Source organism: Sinohyriopsis cumingii, chromosome 12 (assembly GCF_028554795.1).
Source record: "Sinohyriopsis cumingii isolate HCF-2022 chromosome 12, ASM2855479v2, whole genome shotgun sequence".
Classification (NCBI taxonomy): domain Eukaryota; kingdom Metazoa; phylum Mollusca; class Bivalvia; order Unionida; family Unionidae; genus Sinohyriopsis; species Sinohyriopsis cumingii.
Window position 1 is genome coordinate 64,198,946 of NC_142972.1, and position 18,809 is coordinate 64,217,754.

General features: G+C 34.7%; 1 protein-coding gene across 2 annotated transcripts in view; it reads right to left on the bottom strand.

The window, feature by feature from the left end:
• Nucleotides 1-18,343, bottom strand: part of LOC149786596 (alpha-mannosidase 2C1-like) — a 99,330-nt gene extending 80,987 nt beyond the window's left edge. The window contains exons 1-6 of one of the 2 annotated variants that reach the window (XM_089977098.1): nucleotides 18,214-18,343; nucleotides 13,484-13,659; nucleotides 12,161-12,286; nucleotides 7,993-8,116; nucleotides 4,452-4,516; nucleotides 1,058-1,238 (exon numbers count right to left, since the gene is read on the bottom strand). In XM_089977098.1, coding sequence (XP_089833224.1) covers nucleotides 1,058-1,238; nucleotides 4,452-4,516; nucleotides 7,993-8,116; nucleotides 12,161-12,286; nucleotides 13,484-13,581 — 594 coding nt within the window. In that variant the 5' untranslated portion in view covers nucleotides 13,582-13,659; nucleotides 18,214-18,343. The remainder of the gene's footprint in view (nucleotides 1-1,057; nucleotides 1,239-4,451; nucleotides 4,517-7,992; nucleotides 8,117-12,160; nucleotides 12,287-13,483; nucleotides 13,660-18,213) is intronic. The other variant, XM_089977097.1, reaches the window with a different exon arrangement.
• Between the last annotated feature and the right edge of the window lie 466 nt (nucleotides 18,344-18,809).

Here is an 18,809-nt window from a genome sequence, read left to right on the forward strand (position 1 = left end):
TGTTTTTTCAATTTGCTTCTGAATAACAAATCCAAAAACACTAAAAAAACAATGAAAGATCAGCAGACACTTGCCAATGCAGACAATACAGTAAATGAAGTTGCCATAAGAGGATTGGCAACCCAATTACTGTAAAAATGGTTACTAAAAGTGATTATTTCCCTATACAAAACTTCATTTATGAAGTTGCTTTGTGCATTAATTCCATGTTTATGAAAGTAACTATTCAATAATTTTGTAACTGTCTAATATTTGATTTTCATTGACCTTAGCGGCCCTATCTAAATATAGTATGCAAGCAAAAATAATGATCATTTTCCCCACATATCTTCTCCTCCAGAATGATGAAACACAATCACATCTGGATTAAAACACCCGGGTAGTACTTCAGCAGTATGGGTATAACTGTTTATTATGCAATAGGTGTTAGTATATCTGATATGTATTAAGCTAAATATTAAACCTAGACATTTACTCAACCATTGAATAAACCAACCTAGATGGTTTGGTTAATTTGTTTGTGGTCTTAACACCATTTTTCAGCATATGAAAGGCTATACATGGTGGACAGTATATCTGATGGAGAAAGAATCCAGGAAAACTTTGGAAGAACCACCAGCCCATAGGAAGCAACTCATAATCTTCCTCACATACCCACCTTGGCCAATCTGAGTTTCAAGGCCACATGGACTGAGATTTTGATGTCAATGATCTGTAAAGACGAGTACCTTAAACCACTCAACCACCTGTGGCCTTGCCAACCAAGAACATGAGAAAAGTGCACAGAACATGTGCCTAGAAATATTTTGTCATGGAAAAAACTTACTGAACTGCAATATCCAAAAATTAACTGTCCATTAAACATTGTTGGTTTTAATTTATACAATGTCACAACATATATAATAAATAAATTAGTACCTGGTAAGTACACTACAAGCAGTGACACAATCACATTAGTACTCATCACTATGATACATTCAACAACACCTGCACAAATAAAAGTGAAGTCTGGGCCAACTCAATACACTGTGAGTAATGTTAATCTCTGTTAATCTACCTGAGCCATATCATGGAGAAGTTCCACTTCCCTGACCAGGCTGTAGACTGCCCTGTCAAAGACTGCTACTTCAGCCCTGGACAAAGTGAAGGTCCTATTGGGGTTTGGTGGGTTGATCATACCATTCTCCCCTGCCCCAAATAAACCATTACAGGCCATCTCTATGTATACTGTCTTGTGCCTTGTCATAGAAAAGAAATAAACAGTCAGCAGTAATTGGAGACATAATTAGAATGTTTTACATAATGCTATTTCTAAAGAGAAATGTGTATTATGGTATTATGGTCTTGAGATGTTCACCAAGTAGGCAGCTAAAATATCTAGTGAATACACATCATGAAGCAACTGGTGCAATAATGAATATGAAGTTATTAAATAAGTTTTAATGTTTTTATCCTCAATTTAGAAAAACAGCTAAATTCATAGGATACATTTAGAGGAGTTCTGATATAGCCTTCTAGCTTCAGTTCAGGTTATAAAAACTTTTTTTGTTTCACTAAAAATGTTTATTCTTACAAAGAAAACATAATCATGGATGCACTTCAAAAATTCCATAATGTATGGCAAGCCAGTCAGTTGAATAATGAAAAAATCATAAATGATTTTGTAAAAATTTAATACCAATACAGTGAATAGTACAGTATATGCCAGCCCCATTATTATAGTTTTCTACGATGGAACTAGTATGACACTGATGGATATTGGGCCTCAATGTCAATGTATGATGCACGGAACTGAACTTACTGTGGAGAAACCAGGATGAGACCTTTAACCTTTTGTTCTAAAATCAACAGCCTTCTTTCTTACTCCAAATACAAGCTGCTGACAAAGTTTGGTAATGGTAGATTGTGGAAAGCTCAAATTATTGTGCAGGCACAAAACAGTAAACAGACAGAAAACATCAAAACTTGATATTCTCCACATTCTGGCATCAATATAAAAAGAACCCCAATTATGACTGTGTATATACAACAGTGTCACAGACAAAGAGATACAAGGACTATTTTGTTGCTGCCAACAAAAATGACAAAACCATCAAAAAAGTGACAAGTTTCACCTATATTTCAAAGGCAAGACAATGTCTTAAATTCTCAACAGTCCCTCAAATGAATTAATTTTCTACTGCCCAATAAGAATTTCCAGTAACATGAAAAAAACAGCCAAGTATCGAAACCATTATTTCATATTCTTGAGAAACTCCGACAATCTAAATTTGGTAACAAAACTATAGTCCGAGTTAAAATGCTTGTTAGATTCATGTCTGATTGGCACTATTATGACCAATAATATATCATCAAGACTTTCTGCATAAATCCCAATGTCGTTAAAGTCATAAATGCTACACATAAGTGTATGTCAGATTTGGGTCATTTTTATTTGGAACCAACCAGACATGTCAGCAGCATTTTGATGAAGATCCCATGTAACTATGGCTGTCAAGTTTGGTGAAGCAGTGATAATAGGATTTTGCGACCATTCTGGAGGTCAGACCAGAATCATTCTCATTCAGTACAACGAAACCTGTTTTGAAAGATTACCCTTCTGCCCAAAAATGCTTTTCCATGAGAGACAATAACACTATACAATTATGACATACAATAACACTATATAATCATGACATACAATAACTATATAATCATGACATGCAATAACACTATATAATCACGACATACAATAACACTATATAATCATGACATACAATAACACTATATAAGCATGACATACAATAACTCTATATAATCATGACATACAATAACACTATATAATCACATGAATATATGCATGGAGAACCTGGTCTCTCAAGACTGGCAGTCCCTCCCAAGACAGGTTTTGCTGTATCAAGTAGATGTCACAAGTTTTTTTATGGGAAAACCTAATGCACATACAACCATACAAAATAAGTTTTTCAGCAAAAATCGAATGTCAATATGACCAGCCCTTGAGGAAGAGTAGCAATCCAATGTCAAAGTGACCAGCCCTTGAGGAAGAGTAGCAATCCAATGTAAAAGTGAATTGCCCTTGAGAAGGAGTAGCAATCCAATGGCAAAGTGAATTGCCCTTGAGGAGGAGTAGCAATCCAATGCCAAAAGCAAATTGCCCTTGAGAAGGAGTAACAATCAAATGCCAAAGTGACCAGCCCTTGAGGAGGAGTAGCAATCCAATGTCAAAGTGAATTCCCCTTAAGAAGGAGTAACAATCCAATGCCATAGTGACTGGCCCTTGAGGAGGAGTATCAATCCAATGTCAAAGTGAATTGCCCTTGAGGAGGAGTAGCAACCCAATGTCAAAGTGACCATCCCTTGAGGAGGAGTAGCAATCCAATGTCAAAGTGACCATCCCTTGAGAAGGAGTAGCAATCCAATGTCAAAGTGACCAGCCATTGAGGAGGAGTAGCAATATAAATATACTGTGACTGTACTGGAAGTCAGATAAGTGGCATTTTCATTTAGTAACAACTAGATATTATATGATTCTATTAGTGAAAACTCCATGTCAATCTGACCATCTATTTGGGGTCAGTAGTGATAAGATTTTCAAGATGGCCAACATGGCAGCTACACTGACCATCCAAGTTAATGTCTGATGGGCCCAATTTTTATTAAGATCAACTAGACATCATCAGAGAAGAAATAAAAAAAAATTAAGATGGATGCCATGTCGGCCATATGGATGCATAAAGGGGAACAATTTTCATTTAGAACCAACTGGAATATAAAATAAGATTTATAGTTAAGACCCCATATGATCAGCCATTAAGGATTTCTAATGTATCTTTAACAATTTTTCAGTCATATCGCTACAATGTCTGCAGTGTGGCAGTTTATAGAGATGTCAGGCACTGGCGCATCATGCTGCAGACATGTTATATCATGTAACACCCAGTCACATTATCTGGACACCAGGCTGATCAGTCCTAATACTAACCCCTTAATGCTGAGCGCCTAGCAAGTTAGCTGTTAGTACCATTATTGTAAGTCTTCAGTATGACTCAGCCTGGGTTCAGACCCACAACCTCCTACATCTGAGGTGGATGCTCTCACCACTAGGCCACTGGAGCGATCCATATTGAAGTCAGAAAAGTACTTTCTTCAACCAAACCAGACATCATAAGAAGTCTTTCAGTGAAAACCCTGTGTCAATATAACTGAGGAGGAATAGATTTTCAAGACAGTTGCCATGGCAGCCAAATGGGATAAATAATGGTCGCTGTTTTTATTCAGGACGAATGTGTCTGTAAGGTTTCAATGCAATCCTCACAGTAGTTTAGGAGTAGCAGCAATAACAAACTTGTACAAATGGAAGCCAAAAATACACTTAAATGCTGGATGAAAGACCATGTTGTAAGCTCTCCTGATCCGTAAAATGCTGAGATTAAAATGAATTATGTCTCTACCTTTCATTATCCTTGAGAGATTCAGTCAGAATGAAGTCAGTTCTTTCATTTTCTCCACTAAAACCCTGAAAATTTTAATCAAATATTTAAACAACAGCCTAACGGCAAAATAACCTTGTGTCATTGTTATCATTCATGAAAATACAAAAATTAATTAATCGTTGCCATGACAGATTAATCTCCTCTACATTTCCTTGTGTAGCAGCAGAAATAACATCTAATATGTTAAATATTTTGCATTGGTTGAAAAATATTCAACTGTGTTTTGTTTTATATGATTCATGGCTTCAACCATGATATGTATCTGCTAAAAGTGGATCATCCATATTCCATAATCACAGCCTCAGAAGGTTAATGGTAATTCTTCAAGCTTTCCCACTCATGTATCAACTTCCAATGTTGACAAGGTGTTGAAGTCATTATTTTAAATGTAGTAGGAGTAGACTCATACGATATATACAAGAGTACAAACATGCCTGGGCTAAAAAAAAACAATGACAGGACATCTGCAGAATTATTTCTTTTAAAGCAAAGCAGTAAAGCAATTATTTTCTCACAAGTAATATGGTTTAGTGGTTGGCCTCATGAACTTGCATGTTCTCCAATCTTTTGCCCAGAAGACAGGAGCCATTAGAACGAAGGACATGTGATATTACTATGCTGTATTCAGTTAACCTAATGGTCTACAACATGGTAGCATAACTAGTTATACATCTGTTTAAAACTGTAAACATATTTTGCAGAGTTTAATTATTACTGGAGATTAATAATGAGAAACAAAAGTTTTAATGCTGACATTTTCATACTAAAATGACTTAAATTCTGGGCTACTACAAGTAAGCTCGAAGATTTTTTTCCAAGGGTATAGCCCTTGTGCTAACAAATACCTAATGCAAAATTTCAGCAATTGTGAACTTGACACCAATGCCAAAGATGCAAGCAAGCATGTTGCTGTGAACAAACTGTCTTTGCTTCATAATGATATATCCAAAGAATGCTTCATAATGATATATCCAAAGCATGCCTGATAATGATATATCCAAAGCATGCTTCATAATTATATATCCAAAGCATGCTTCATAATTATATATCCAAAGTATGCTTCATAATGATATATCCAAAGCATGCCTGATAATGATATATCCAAAGCATGCTTCATAATTATATATCCAAAGCATTCTTCATAATTATATATCCAAAGCATGCTTCATAATGATATATCCAAAGCATGCTTCATAATGATATATCCAAAGCATGCTTCATAATGATATATCCAAAGCATCTTTCATAATGATATATCCAAAGCATGCTTCATAATGATATATCCAAAGCATGCTTCATAATGATATATCCAAAGCATGCTTCATAATGATATATCCAAAGCATGCTTCATAATTATATATCCAAAGTATGCTTCATAATGATATATCCAAAGCATGCCTGATAATGATATATCCAAAGCATGCTTCATAATTATATATCCAAAGCATGCTTCATAATTATATATCCAAAGCATGCTTCATAATGATATATCCAAAGCATGCTTCATAATGATATATCCAAAGCATGCTTCATAATGATATATCCAAAGCATGCTTCATAATGATATATCCAAAGCATCTTTCATAATGATATATCCAAAGCATGCTTCATAATGATATATCCAAAGCATGCTTCATAATGATATATCCAAAGCATGCTTCATAACGATATATCTAAAGCATGCTTCATAATGATATATCCAAAGCATGCTTCATAATGATATATCCAAAGCATCCTTCATAATGATATATCCAAAGCATGCCTGATAATGATATATCCAAAGCATGCTTCATAATGATATATCCAAAGTATGCTGCATAATGATATATCCAAAGCATGCTGCATAATGATATATCCAAAGCATGCTTCATGATATATCCAAAGCATGCTTCATAATGATATATCCAAAGCATGCTTCATAACAATATATCCAAAGCATGCAAAAAATTAATCAAGGACTCTACAAAATATTAGCAACACAAAGAAATTTATCCAAAACCTTAATGTAAATTTTATATGGCCGTAATCTTGACTCCAAGTTCAATGGCATAAGTGTGTGTCACAGAGTGAGTTGGGACATTTGTGTCATAGAGTAACTTGGGAAGAGTGTGTATTACAGAACAAGTTGTTTTAATTTCAGAATGGTTCATTCCAAGTGTGAAGAAAATAAGCACTTAGGTACTATAAGCAAAGACAACTATTTTCAATCAAGATCATTAATACAAATCTTCTTTAATTGTGACCTTGACCCAAAGGACATAGGGCAAGTGAGTGTGTTGTAGTATGAATTGTCGGAGCTTCATTATGATTAGAATCTATTATGGAGTTCAGTAAAGACAAGCAAATGAAGAAACTTTAACAAAAACCTTAATGTAAATTTTTTCTAAGACATTTTCCCTAATGTAAAAGGGGTGATGAACATTTCAGAGAATTAACTGTCGCATCTTCATAATAATTCATGGCAAGTATGAAGAACCTGTCCAGGGATTAATAAATCATATAGAAATGAAAAACACTAAAAACACAACAAAGAAAAACAAATTACCAAACTATTCTTGGCGACCATTAAGTTGATACAAGTGTTGGTAGATAACTGACTGATATGTCTAGCTTCCTTCTCAAAAAATTATTTAATTTTTCATCAACTTTTGTTTTGTAATTGAAATTGGTCTTACTTCTTCCAATTATGAATTTATTTTCAATCTTGTCAATAATTATTCCTAATAACAGTTTCTGTAACACAAATATTTAATAAGAAAATAACTAAAATTGAGAGAAAGAAATAAAAACAAAAACACCATTCATTTCCTACTACAGCCTTAATTGCCTGAATCTAAACAATATCTAGATTTTTTAAATTATTTTTTAATCAAGGATAAAATGTATAACTTGTAGGATTCAATTTCAATGGATATTTACATTCTCTTCTATCATTACAAACTGCACACTGTTAAAAATGTTAATATACACAAAAATACTTATCACAGGCATACATGTAGAAACATGAACAAGATACATACATTTAAATGCTTCATATTTTGTAATTTAAAGCTCTTGTATTTATATTAAATGGCCAATAATGCTATTTTAAAGCCTTAAGCCAAATTAATTTTGACAAACAGTGACCTATGGTTGTAATAAAAAAAAATTATGTATCCATTTGTAAATAGGGTTTTCAGTAAATTAACATGCCATGTGATAAGAAGAAGAAAAAAGTTGAGGTGAAATGATTTGCTCATTGGTAGTGAGCTGTGTAGCATGAGACCATATTTTCAGAACCTCAATTTCCAATGATCTAAGTTTCCAAAATTAAGATAACAGTTTACCATATACTAGACTCTTTTTTTTAAAACTAATATAGCACTTGATTTACATCATCAACACCCCAAAAATATGGGTAGGTTCAAGATAACAAACTTTAACAATTTCTTGGGGGGGGGGGTAAAATTATAGGAACAAATGAATAATAAAACTCTGAAACCAATAAATGCCACACAACCTGGACTGGTTGTCTGTTGATCCAGATTAATGCTTCTGAGCTAGAATTCCAACGAAGCCTGACCTCCTCCCCAATCCAATCTGATGGTACATCTATTTCCACACAAAACCAATGGGTGGACCAGCTGGAGAAAAAAAAGGCAAAATCTAAAATATTATAAATTACAATAGTTGTTGATTAAGCTTGACAGAATTTTGCTTTTATGAATGAATTTCAATTATGCTAAAATAAAAGCATTATTCCTTCTCCCAAAATAGTTTCAGTCAGTAACGACCATGATGGCAACACAACTCAAAACAATCAAAAGATTTAACACACCATGTCAGCAAAACCTATCATTAAAGCTGACACCGCACTGCATCCAAAGAGGGTAGAAATGTTAGTGGAATTCAGAGAAAGTAACATTGCATTACATCTAAAGATGGTAGAAATGTACCTACACAATCATAATACCTTAGGAGAGCCACTACTACCTCACAAAACCGTCCCTCCCGGGCTAAAACTTTTGAGCTAAAAAGGTACAAGTTAACTGCCCACCTAGGTGGCAGTTAGAGAGTGATATCCCCATGATACCAGGATTGACACCAGATTCCATCAAATTGTCAGTTACTGCTAGAGTGGAAGGCATGCTCTCTATATGGAAGCAACTGCAGTAAGCTGGGAATGTGTATGTGTATTATGATTGGGTAAGTATTATCTAAGAAACATCTTACTAAAAAAAATGGTTTCTTTTTCAAATACATTACCAAATCATAATACCTTGGGAGAACAGGTAAGAGGTGGAGGGAGATACATCCCTGTACACCAGAGAGACTATCTCTACTCCCCTAAGGTATGTGAGACAGCTTCTAATTAACGTAAATGGAAAATAGACTCCATATGTTGGGAAGCAGCTTTGAATGGGAAACATTTCCCTCCTGCAAATCCAGCAGAAGTGGTGAAGCTGCATCTTTATAAGGCAGTCAAATGACCTGGAAAGGAAACCTTTTGTGCCACAGGTAAAGGTTCCTCCAGATCAAACTGATCCTCTTTGGATGAAAGATCTCTGATAAAACTGGAGAAGTGTACTTGGATCTTCATCCAAAGGCATTGATACTTACAGTGAGAGAATGGTTTCACTCATATCCAAAGTTTTTGGCATGTGTCCTAACTTCATGGGTCCAATATGTGGGTCAGATAGCCCATTTTATTCAGGACTAAAGTGTCCATGTTGATCCCCTCTTCAGATGCCAAATTGAGGCATTATCTCACTTGATGCAATAGATTGGTCTTCATGAATACCACTTCAGAGCACTGGGTCCTGTAGATGACCTTGAGAAGAACTGAGCTGAATATACATGAATTTTTACCAATATCTGATTACCCATGATTCCTGGCAATGAAAGTGGGGAGACTCATGAGTGATACTGATCCATCTTGTCACAACTGCATGTAGATGGGTCGTAATCACTGATTCTGCCTGCTAATCACCAAAGCAGTGAAGAGCCAGGACTTGTCTGAGAGGTGAACTAATTAAGCCCACGAGAGCATTTAAAATGACATCTTGTTCAGCCAGGTAAATACCCATGATAAATTCCACTTGGGCAAGGATAGAATGCCATTGACCAGATCAAATCCAAAATGAACAGAAGAACGCAAAGGACTTTGGTTTATCTGATATTCTCTCTTCCACAATAGCACAGTGTGCCAGTGATCATGGAACAGTAGGTTTAATCGTGATTGGTGCTAGCAGTTTGTCATCACAGAGCCACTGGAGTTAGCTGCTGAGGCAGGGATGCCTACATTGGTACTAAAGTGCTCTTGTGCACACCAGTGTGATTATATTCCATTGCCATATCACTTGAGTGATTATTGACCACTTGTTGTGAGAACTGTTTGTTCTTATGGGTATACTGGTTAAGATCCTGACATGCAGGTCCACTAACAAAGAGTTAGGATGAAATGTCTGTGACCATGGTTGCTTAATGCAGATGAGGAAATATCTTGATTCCTGGAAATTCTGTTGTGAGATTCATGAGGTTGATCCAATGTTTCCCATTTGAGTGGAGTAGCCAGAATGAGAAGACACTCTGATTCTTTTGATTCCTCTATCACCTTCAGAACATGAGGTGCCGATGGAGCGTATACATTTTGACTATTCCAATCTACAGAAAGAGCACTGATTATCCAGGACTTTTGGATCTGAGACTGGTTTGGATTTTGGCATTCCATACTGTTGCCAAAAGGTCCATCATAGGTCAATCCCATCAAGAATCTACTGAATGAAAACTGTGGAATGAAAAGACCAGTCCATTTGTATTGGTTCCTTCTTGCAGAACAAAGTGTCAGCCAATACATTAGCCAACCTAGGATATGTCGAACTTAAACATGGATTTGTCATTGAGGACACCATGTTAGAACACAAACAAAAATACAAAGGTCTGGGAACTTGAGTCTGCTTTACTGTTTGAGACAAGTCACCATAGTAGAGATGTCGGAGAAAATAAGAATTCCCATCTAGGATCTTCAGCCGCCAACGAAAGGCCTTCAAAACAGTTTTCATCTAAAAAATTGTTGATATGTAAATAATGATCCTATTCCTATGGCATCCTGAAATGGTACAAGATGTATCCTTGATGTGAGTCCAGAGTTGCTTCCCTGCCTTTGAGATGCAACCTCAAACTGTGTAGTGGTCAAAGGTTTTGCCTCCATTTCAACCATATAATCACTGTTACGGGAGTAGCCCAAGAGAGCAACCTAGGACTAAGGTATCCACTGACACATTAAGCAAAACTTGGTATGCAAGGGAATTCTTAAACAGGTGGACTGCTCAGTATAAACAAAGAGTCTGCCACTGCATGCATTCAGTTCTTATTCCTGGGGGAAACATTTTTTTCATTTGAACATTGAATCATGTCTTGCTCCAAAATATATGTAGCCTGCTGTTTTGTAGCCTGTTGTAGGCGAATCACAGAACTTCTGGAAGCCATGTGAGTGGGGACATGAGGTCAGGCCTCGTGCAAGCCTACACTGACAGCATAGACTCTAATCCTGCTGTTGCATTCCACTGCAAACTAAGAATATACAAAAGTCTATTCAATGCACTTAGGTTGATTTCCAAATGATTATTTCTACACTGAAGCTTAAAGAACTTTGAGCAAAGACTTCAGAGGTGCAATGAACATAACACTTAGTCCCCAGGAAACCATTTTTTGAGTACACATTTTGTCATGGTAAAATTTTCATCATTCAGCACCACCAGAAAATGCCATAACCTGGTCGGATATGAGTTGGAAACAGAAAAATAGTTTGGCCCCAGAGAGATCAACCTGTTTTATTCTTCTTAGCCCAGATGTACTGTACCCATGTCATCTCAGGCATCCAGCATCACATCACTGAAGATGATGATGATGATGATTTGTGAATACTGTTGCAACTTTCAAACAGAAAATGCTCACTGAAAATGTCTTCAACTTAAAAGAGTACACAATGTTAGATCTACTCTAAAAAATTCAGGGTAGAATTTATAACCGCATTCACATATATCATTATTGAAAGAACAGTGGTTAAGACCAATAAGAAAATAGCCCTGAGTTTGAATTATGAACAAAAGATATCTTGCACAGTGATACAAATGTGAACAGGTCACAAAATAATGTCCACTCTTATTCCCAATGAGACAGACACAGAATAATGTCCACTCTTATTCCCAATGAGACAGACACAAAATAATGTCCACTCTTATTCCCAATGAGACAGACAAAAATCATGATATAATCCTTGATTCAGCTTTGATCTTGAATTGACTTTCCTTTCGTAAATATCAATGAGATAATTAATTATTAAAAAAATAATAACTGCAAAATTTGTACTCTAAACCAGACAAGAGATGTACATGCAGCAAGGTTAATGACATTAATGACAAATGTGTTGCAATTAATGTCTAGCTTGGCTATTGTGTAAAAATGTTCATGTGATGGTGGACAACAGAGAGTGATTGCAAGTTGGTGTGCATTGCGTCTGCTGTAGAAGGTCATGTTATGGAAGACTGGAGTCATGTGATGACATAGAGAGATATGCACTACATGTGACCTCTAACCGGAAATCAAGATCATGTAGGAGTGTGAGAAAAAAGTCATAATTGTAATGGTACACCCACCAAGTTTCAAGAAGCAGAACAAAAACATACCTTGGGCCAAAAGACTGTCCTACATGAGCTGGAGAGTAGTCTCCCTTGACTGCTTTCTCATATGGAATCCTACCAGGTGCTGCATAGTGCTGTATGGAAGTCACTGGAAAACACTTTGGATATACTCTGCAATAAGAAGAACATGCACCCTAAAATGATATTTTAATTATAATGGTATTTTAGGTAATTAAAAGTAAGAGAATCAACAATCTTCTGAAGTATTCTGAATTTAGAACTACCTGTACCATTTATAATTTTTGGCCACAGTTATTAACGTTTCTGCATTTCAACAATCCACTCTCAAATGCTAAATTGCACTTTTGCGGATACAAGGAATGGTAATTTTACATGAAGAAGATATTTTCACTCACAATTTAATTTCCTAAAGAAATATTAAGAAGCAAATTGCAGAAAAAAATGTTTTCTTCAAGGATCAAATGTTTAGGCAAATGACTTCCTTCTCCAGCCAAAACATAGGGCAATTTTGACAAAGAGAAATGTGGGTGAAGAAAGTTCAAAATTTACCATGCTCAAAATAGCCACTTTCAACTTGTTTGTTTTTCTGCATACTGATGAAATACATTTAAAACTTTATAAAAAGTATTGTTCTTATTTTGCTATACACTTGTATAACCTCAAAGACAGGTTACTGGTAGTCACAAATCAGCTGTTGCCACAGAAGAAAAGATGTTTTCATATGTCTGCTGGACATAATATTCGCAAAATTTTATTTTTATTAATTTTATTAGTAATGGACTTTCATAGGTCTACAGAGTCATAATTCACTTCTAGCTGGGTAAGAAAAGAAGAAAAAAATCATTTTTTTAAATGGTCACATGTTAATTTTCCACAGCAATTCTGTACATACAAATGTAATGTAATTTCTGGCATTCACAATCATCAAATACGTATCAAAATTGACTACTGAGTAGAAAACATATTATGCTAATTTTACACCTTCCATTTTCATATTTTTGGATACAAATACAATGTTCATGTCTTACTTTAATTATCAGTGCACTGAACCTAAACAAAGGGGATTGTGGGATTAAATCAATATGTGATGAAGTTCAGGCTAAACCAGAGACTCAAGGGTGACTATTTCACCAGAATCAACCCACACTTGTCCCCACCCCATCACTACCAGCATGGACTCTGTCCTTCACTAAACAGCTTGAACTGAGGACATGTAACTTCAGTCTTTATGATAAGATTAATTATATGATGGCCAGGTCATGATGGATATCATTATAAAAATTGGTCCTCGTTCCTTTAAATAATAATTCTTTAGGCCATCTTTTGTAAGCAAATGAGATTTATTACCTGCCATGTAAATTTACATCTGTGAAGTACAATGGCGAAATAAACTTCTCTGCCCTCTCTAGGGTTGTCCGTTTGTGTTTCATCACGACATGCTCCATGTTCAATCCTTTTGCATACCCTCAGTGTTGAAGGAAATATACCAAGCGACACAAAATACAATATCTGTAATGAAAGTCCTGTAAATAATTATGACAACAGCATCAATAATGTAGACCATCAAAATCTGTCAGAAACGTTTCTTACATTTTGTGAGCTATGAAGCAAAATGTTTAATTTGATTTCATTACTGAATCGACACAGTAAATGTTGAAATGTGGAATCATGTGATGAAATTATAATAACAGGATTGTTTCTAAGACAAAATAATTGATCCCGTATTAAAAATTTGACTCGGAGGACAACCATATGCCATACGTTTAATTTAAATTAGGCTGCTTATCAGGATTCAAAATATATATGAAATGGTATAGTCACTAAGGGAACAAAGATATACCGACGAGGAACATGTGACAACTAAAAATGAATGCTGGGCAAAATTGTTTCACAAATGTGAAAGCCCAGTGGGGCAACTAAAAATATTTTTTTTTATAAATCATTTTACAAATTATAATGGAATTTTATAGCTTTTCCAGCAACAAACAATTGATCATTACATTGTCCTTTTGGGTACATACAGTATTGTGACAAATTATCTCCTGATATGATTTTATGATCTTAAACCAAGTAACAGAAAATTGTGAAAACAAACATGTTTAGTAAAATTCAACAAATAATTGATTTCCCTAGAAATGAAAGTGAAAACTTAAAAAGAACTTACAGTATTGTGAATTAAATCATAAAGTAGTCCTAAAAGTTCTATCACAAAAGTACAGAGTATTCCAAATGAATTCCAGTAGTGTTCTGAATGAATTCCAATCTTCAATGTGCTGATGTACCAATAGCTTGTAACAATGCTGAAGTGCTAACAGACCTGATGTATCACATTGATTAATCCAAAATGTCTCCAAAAGGATTACACAATAATTACAAAATCATGATTTAGTCTTAAAGTACTAATGAACACTTTGTAATTCCAAAATATAACTTAAATAAATACATCTCTCTCAAACTAAAACTGAATACAACTAAAAGACTGATTCCAAATCAGATGTTAAAACAGGAATGAGTAATTCTAATACAAACAACTTTAATATAAAAACCTAAGACACAAAACGATGACCAGGATGTGGGGTCAAATGTTAATTTCTATAACATTCTATGTTGTCAACAACATCAGATAGATTACTAAAGGTTTAGTGAAGAACATGGCAACTATCAGGTACAAGACGAATTCCCAAAATCACAATACAAATTAAATATACACAACACTCCATATAATTACATGTATGTTGTTGAACATTGGGTGATTGATATCAAGGAAGCCACACGTGTTTGCTACTTGTGATCTAACTTAAGTAATTACAGTCCACTCTACCATCCAACAGTGTGAACCCTTAAAAAATAATAGACTCATGATTGGTGGTCTTTTCTCAACACACACTCATATAGTAGCAGTTTCTTTCATCCTTGGCTTGACACAATGAATGCTTCTAATCTAGTATTATGGTTTCTCACGGGTCCGTTTGAAAAATGGTCACTCACTGTTGCTTCTGCAAGCTAACTTTAGCTGAAGGAATATGGCATGTTTTAATAACGAATTGTAGCTAAACAATAAACTGGCTAGTGGGGAAATGGCTGAACAAAATACCACATTGAAAACCTAGTATCAGATTAATGTTAAAGTGAATGGTAATCATGTAAACTCAAATAAACTGAAACTATGGTCACGGATGGCAAACTACTAGAAAGCTAGTGGACAAAAAGACATGAAGAAAAAAATAGGAAAATGTACAATTACCTTCAATTTCCAATCTCAAATACAGTAAATATGTGCATATACTTGCACACCTGCCATATTTTCAGACAGTGTTGTGAGTGGGGAGTTGAGACTCAAAAAGTGTGCTTTGAGGTCAACAAAGTGGGGGGGGGTCAGGGCATGTGAACAAAGAAAACAATGTCATCCAATTGATGATAAGCTAAATTTTCATTTAGGCCTTTAGAAAATGATTGGAAATTCAAATATGAAAATAACTTGTTCAAAATGTTTATACACTCACAAAGAAAAAAATAGTTGGTAGACTTAGTACTGTAAAAAATGTAGTCACCATACATAACAACATTAGAATAGATACCTTTCTGTAGTAACAAATTCAAGTGTCGTTAGCCTTTGACCTTATCATAAGAATGAAGTCTAGACTGGAATCACATGATCTAAACATCATTCCTCTGATAAAGGTCATGTGATAAGGTCAAAAGATAATCTTAATTACAGCACCCATAAAGGCAAATGCAGTCATTTACCTGATTTACCTGACAACCTGAAAAATCTGCTAGGCAACCAGATTTCAAAGCAAATCATGGATTTTCACAATTTTCTTACTCCTGTAGCCCAGAAGGGAGATGATTATGAAAAGACACAAATAACTCCAATTTTTTCCTCATCTCCATGGAAATATTTGGAGCAAAACATTTTACTTTCCCAGTAATTCTGAAACTGAGTCATGCTGCCAATGTATATTCTGCATTTCAACTAAATATCACTTAGGATGGCCTGCATCTGTGATGTATCTCACTAGAAAAACATGTACAGTCAAGTCTCATTCATCCAACACTTGTTTTAAGAAAACACCAAAAATGGCACAATTTCTTAAAATCCATTCATAAACTGACTTAACTTAGTCATCAGATCACCTTTATCTGACACTTACTTGTAGGAGTCTTTCTGACATTTTAAGATACTACAACACTTTGAAGGCTTTATTAAGAAACAGGCAAGCAAAGTGCCTTGCCCTAGGTCACACCATATATCTAGAAGCTAAACATGTTGGTCATAGTCCAACAACCCAATAGCTGAAATACTGCAGCTTCGTCAAAAGTTTCTAGTGGCAATGAATTGTGTTAGATAATCAATGCAATACTGTATATAATTGTGTTAATCTGCAACATAAGATTAGGACTGATAATAAAATGTTGTTTCTCAGCAAAACAGATCCAAAAAAAGCAGTGGTATTTACAGCTGTGCACAAGTACAACCCACGAAAAACAGTGGTATTTAGAGCAATACAGAAGAAGAACTCCCAAAATACAGAGGTATTTAGAGCAATACAGAAGAACTCCCAAAATACAGTGGTATTTAGAGCAATACAGAAGAACTCCCAAAATAGTGGTATTTAGAGCAATACAGAAGAACTCCCAAAATACAGTGGTATTTAGAGCATCTCGGGACTTTGACATCCAAGTGATTCATATAGTATTATGTGCCCTTGTTTACAAGTCTCTAGGATACTGTAACATGCAAAATGTCTAATTAGCTATAGTGTATTTTCACATGGCCTAAAGCCACGGGTAAATAATTATAGCTTATGAATAAATGACAATGACACAAAAGCTAGAAACCATTCAAGTAGGTAATTAATAACCCTATATGTACCAGTTTAGTGAACACTAACACCGAATGCATGATAAATCAAAACACAATCATCTTCTGAATCTTTTAAAAGAGCTGATCTTAGATTAACACGTGCAGCACGCACAATTAAAATGGACAAACAAACAATTTTTTCCAGTAATGATTTTCTATTTAAAGCTTTTTATTTCCATCATAAAAACATCAATACATGTACACTTCAGAAACACAAAATGTAAAGAAAAAAACAGCCAATCATCATATCATGTGTCAAAGAAATTAACAGGAATGTAATGGCTGATCTACCATATGACATGATGGCAGCTACCATGAAAACTGGCCAAGTGCCAGATAAACCTTTGAATATATGTCCAGTGTCTTCCTAAAAAATAATAGTAGCTTTTATTTCCTTTGTATATTATACACATAACTGAATTTGTATTAATGTTTACTTGATTTAGCTTAATTTATAATAAATGTAATCATATAATCAGGTTTTGATCAGTTTTTACAAGCAATATTGTGGTGAAATATAATTAATATTTCTACTTATTTCTATACAAGATGAATTTGTGTAGTGAAAATAAAAACTAGTGCACATAAGTCCTGAATCTTAACTGACCAAAAGGGTACTCATTCCAAGACATCACTTCCCTTGGCTACCTTATCAATCAGCACTGCTAAGTTTGAAAGGTGTAAACAAAACTGGATACCAATTAAATTAATCTCACAAGACATAAATATAATAAGACTGTGTTTTTGTGAACAATTCCAATTTTGTTTTAATGTTCCTATTATTTATTTCATATAATTTTCCTGCTGAATTCATCTCTGTCAAATGCACGATACGTCAGATTTTTTGTAAAGCTAATCTATGGACTGTAAAAATTGTAATCAATATTAAATTTACGTTAAATATTGATGTCACCATTTACTGCAAATGTTTGGGTTGCAAACAAAACCCCAGTTTCGCTTACAAATGCATACAACTCTCAGATCTTCGTATTATTTTGTTATTTAACAATTATTTCGATAATTACTTTTATTCCGATAGTTATTCAGCTGAATACCTTTATTCCGGTATTTAATCCGGTAAAAAAAAAAAAACTGTATTCCGGTCAATCTCTTGACCCGTTCAACTGAAAACCTTATGTGAAAGTACAGCCTCGACTCATCCAGTACACAATAAACAAACCATTAACTCATCAAACTGTTCAAGTTTTACCTCTTCTATTAAAGTATTTTGCAATAATAAATGTTACTGCAATGCAACAATTAAAAAGTTATCGCAAAAGTGATGTAATGATGACTGCGATGACGAGGCCACTCGTCACAACTCTTCACCGGCTTAAAATGAAACCGGAAGCGCACTAAGGGGAACAACTCGTTCCAACATCAGTCAGACAAATTTTATTTAAAGTCAAAGTTGAATTACAGAATAAGAAACATTAGCTCGTTGGAGCATTTTTATGGACTATAGACAATAAAAGAACGATTTATTCAACAATCATTGTTTGGTTTGTTGCAGGGAGAGGTGTTTTATTTTGTTTTGTTTTGTGTTTAAATCTTTATATTATTTAAGACAATAATAAAATACATACGCATAACTGTTGGCCAGTACACACTTAAGTTTCTCCGCTCCCTCCCCCCCCCCCACTGGTTATCTCTTATTAAAAATTCAGAGAAGAGAAGCCAATTTACGTGAATCTGATATACAGTGTTTAAAATAGTGTGGATTAAAATCCTGGCTAATAAAATCATTACGATGCCATTTACATGAATGCTGATTTTAAATATAACAAATTGTAGACTTCAAAACAT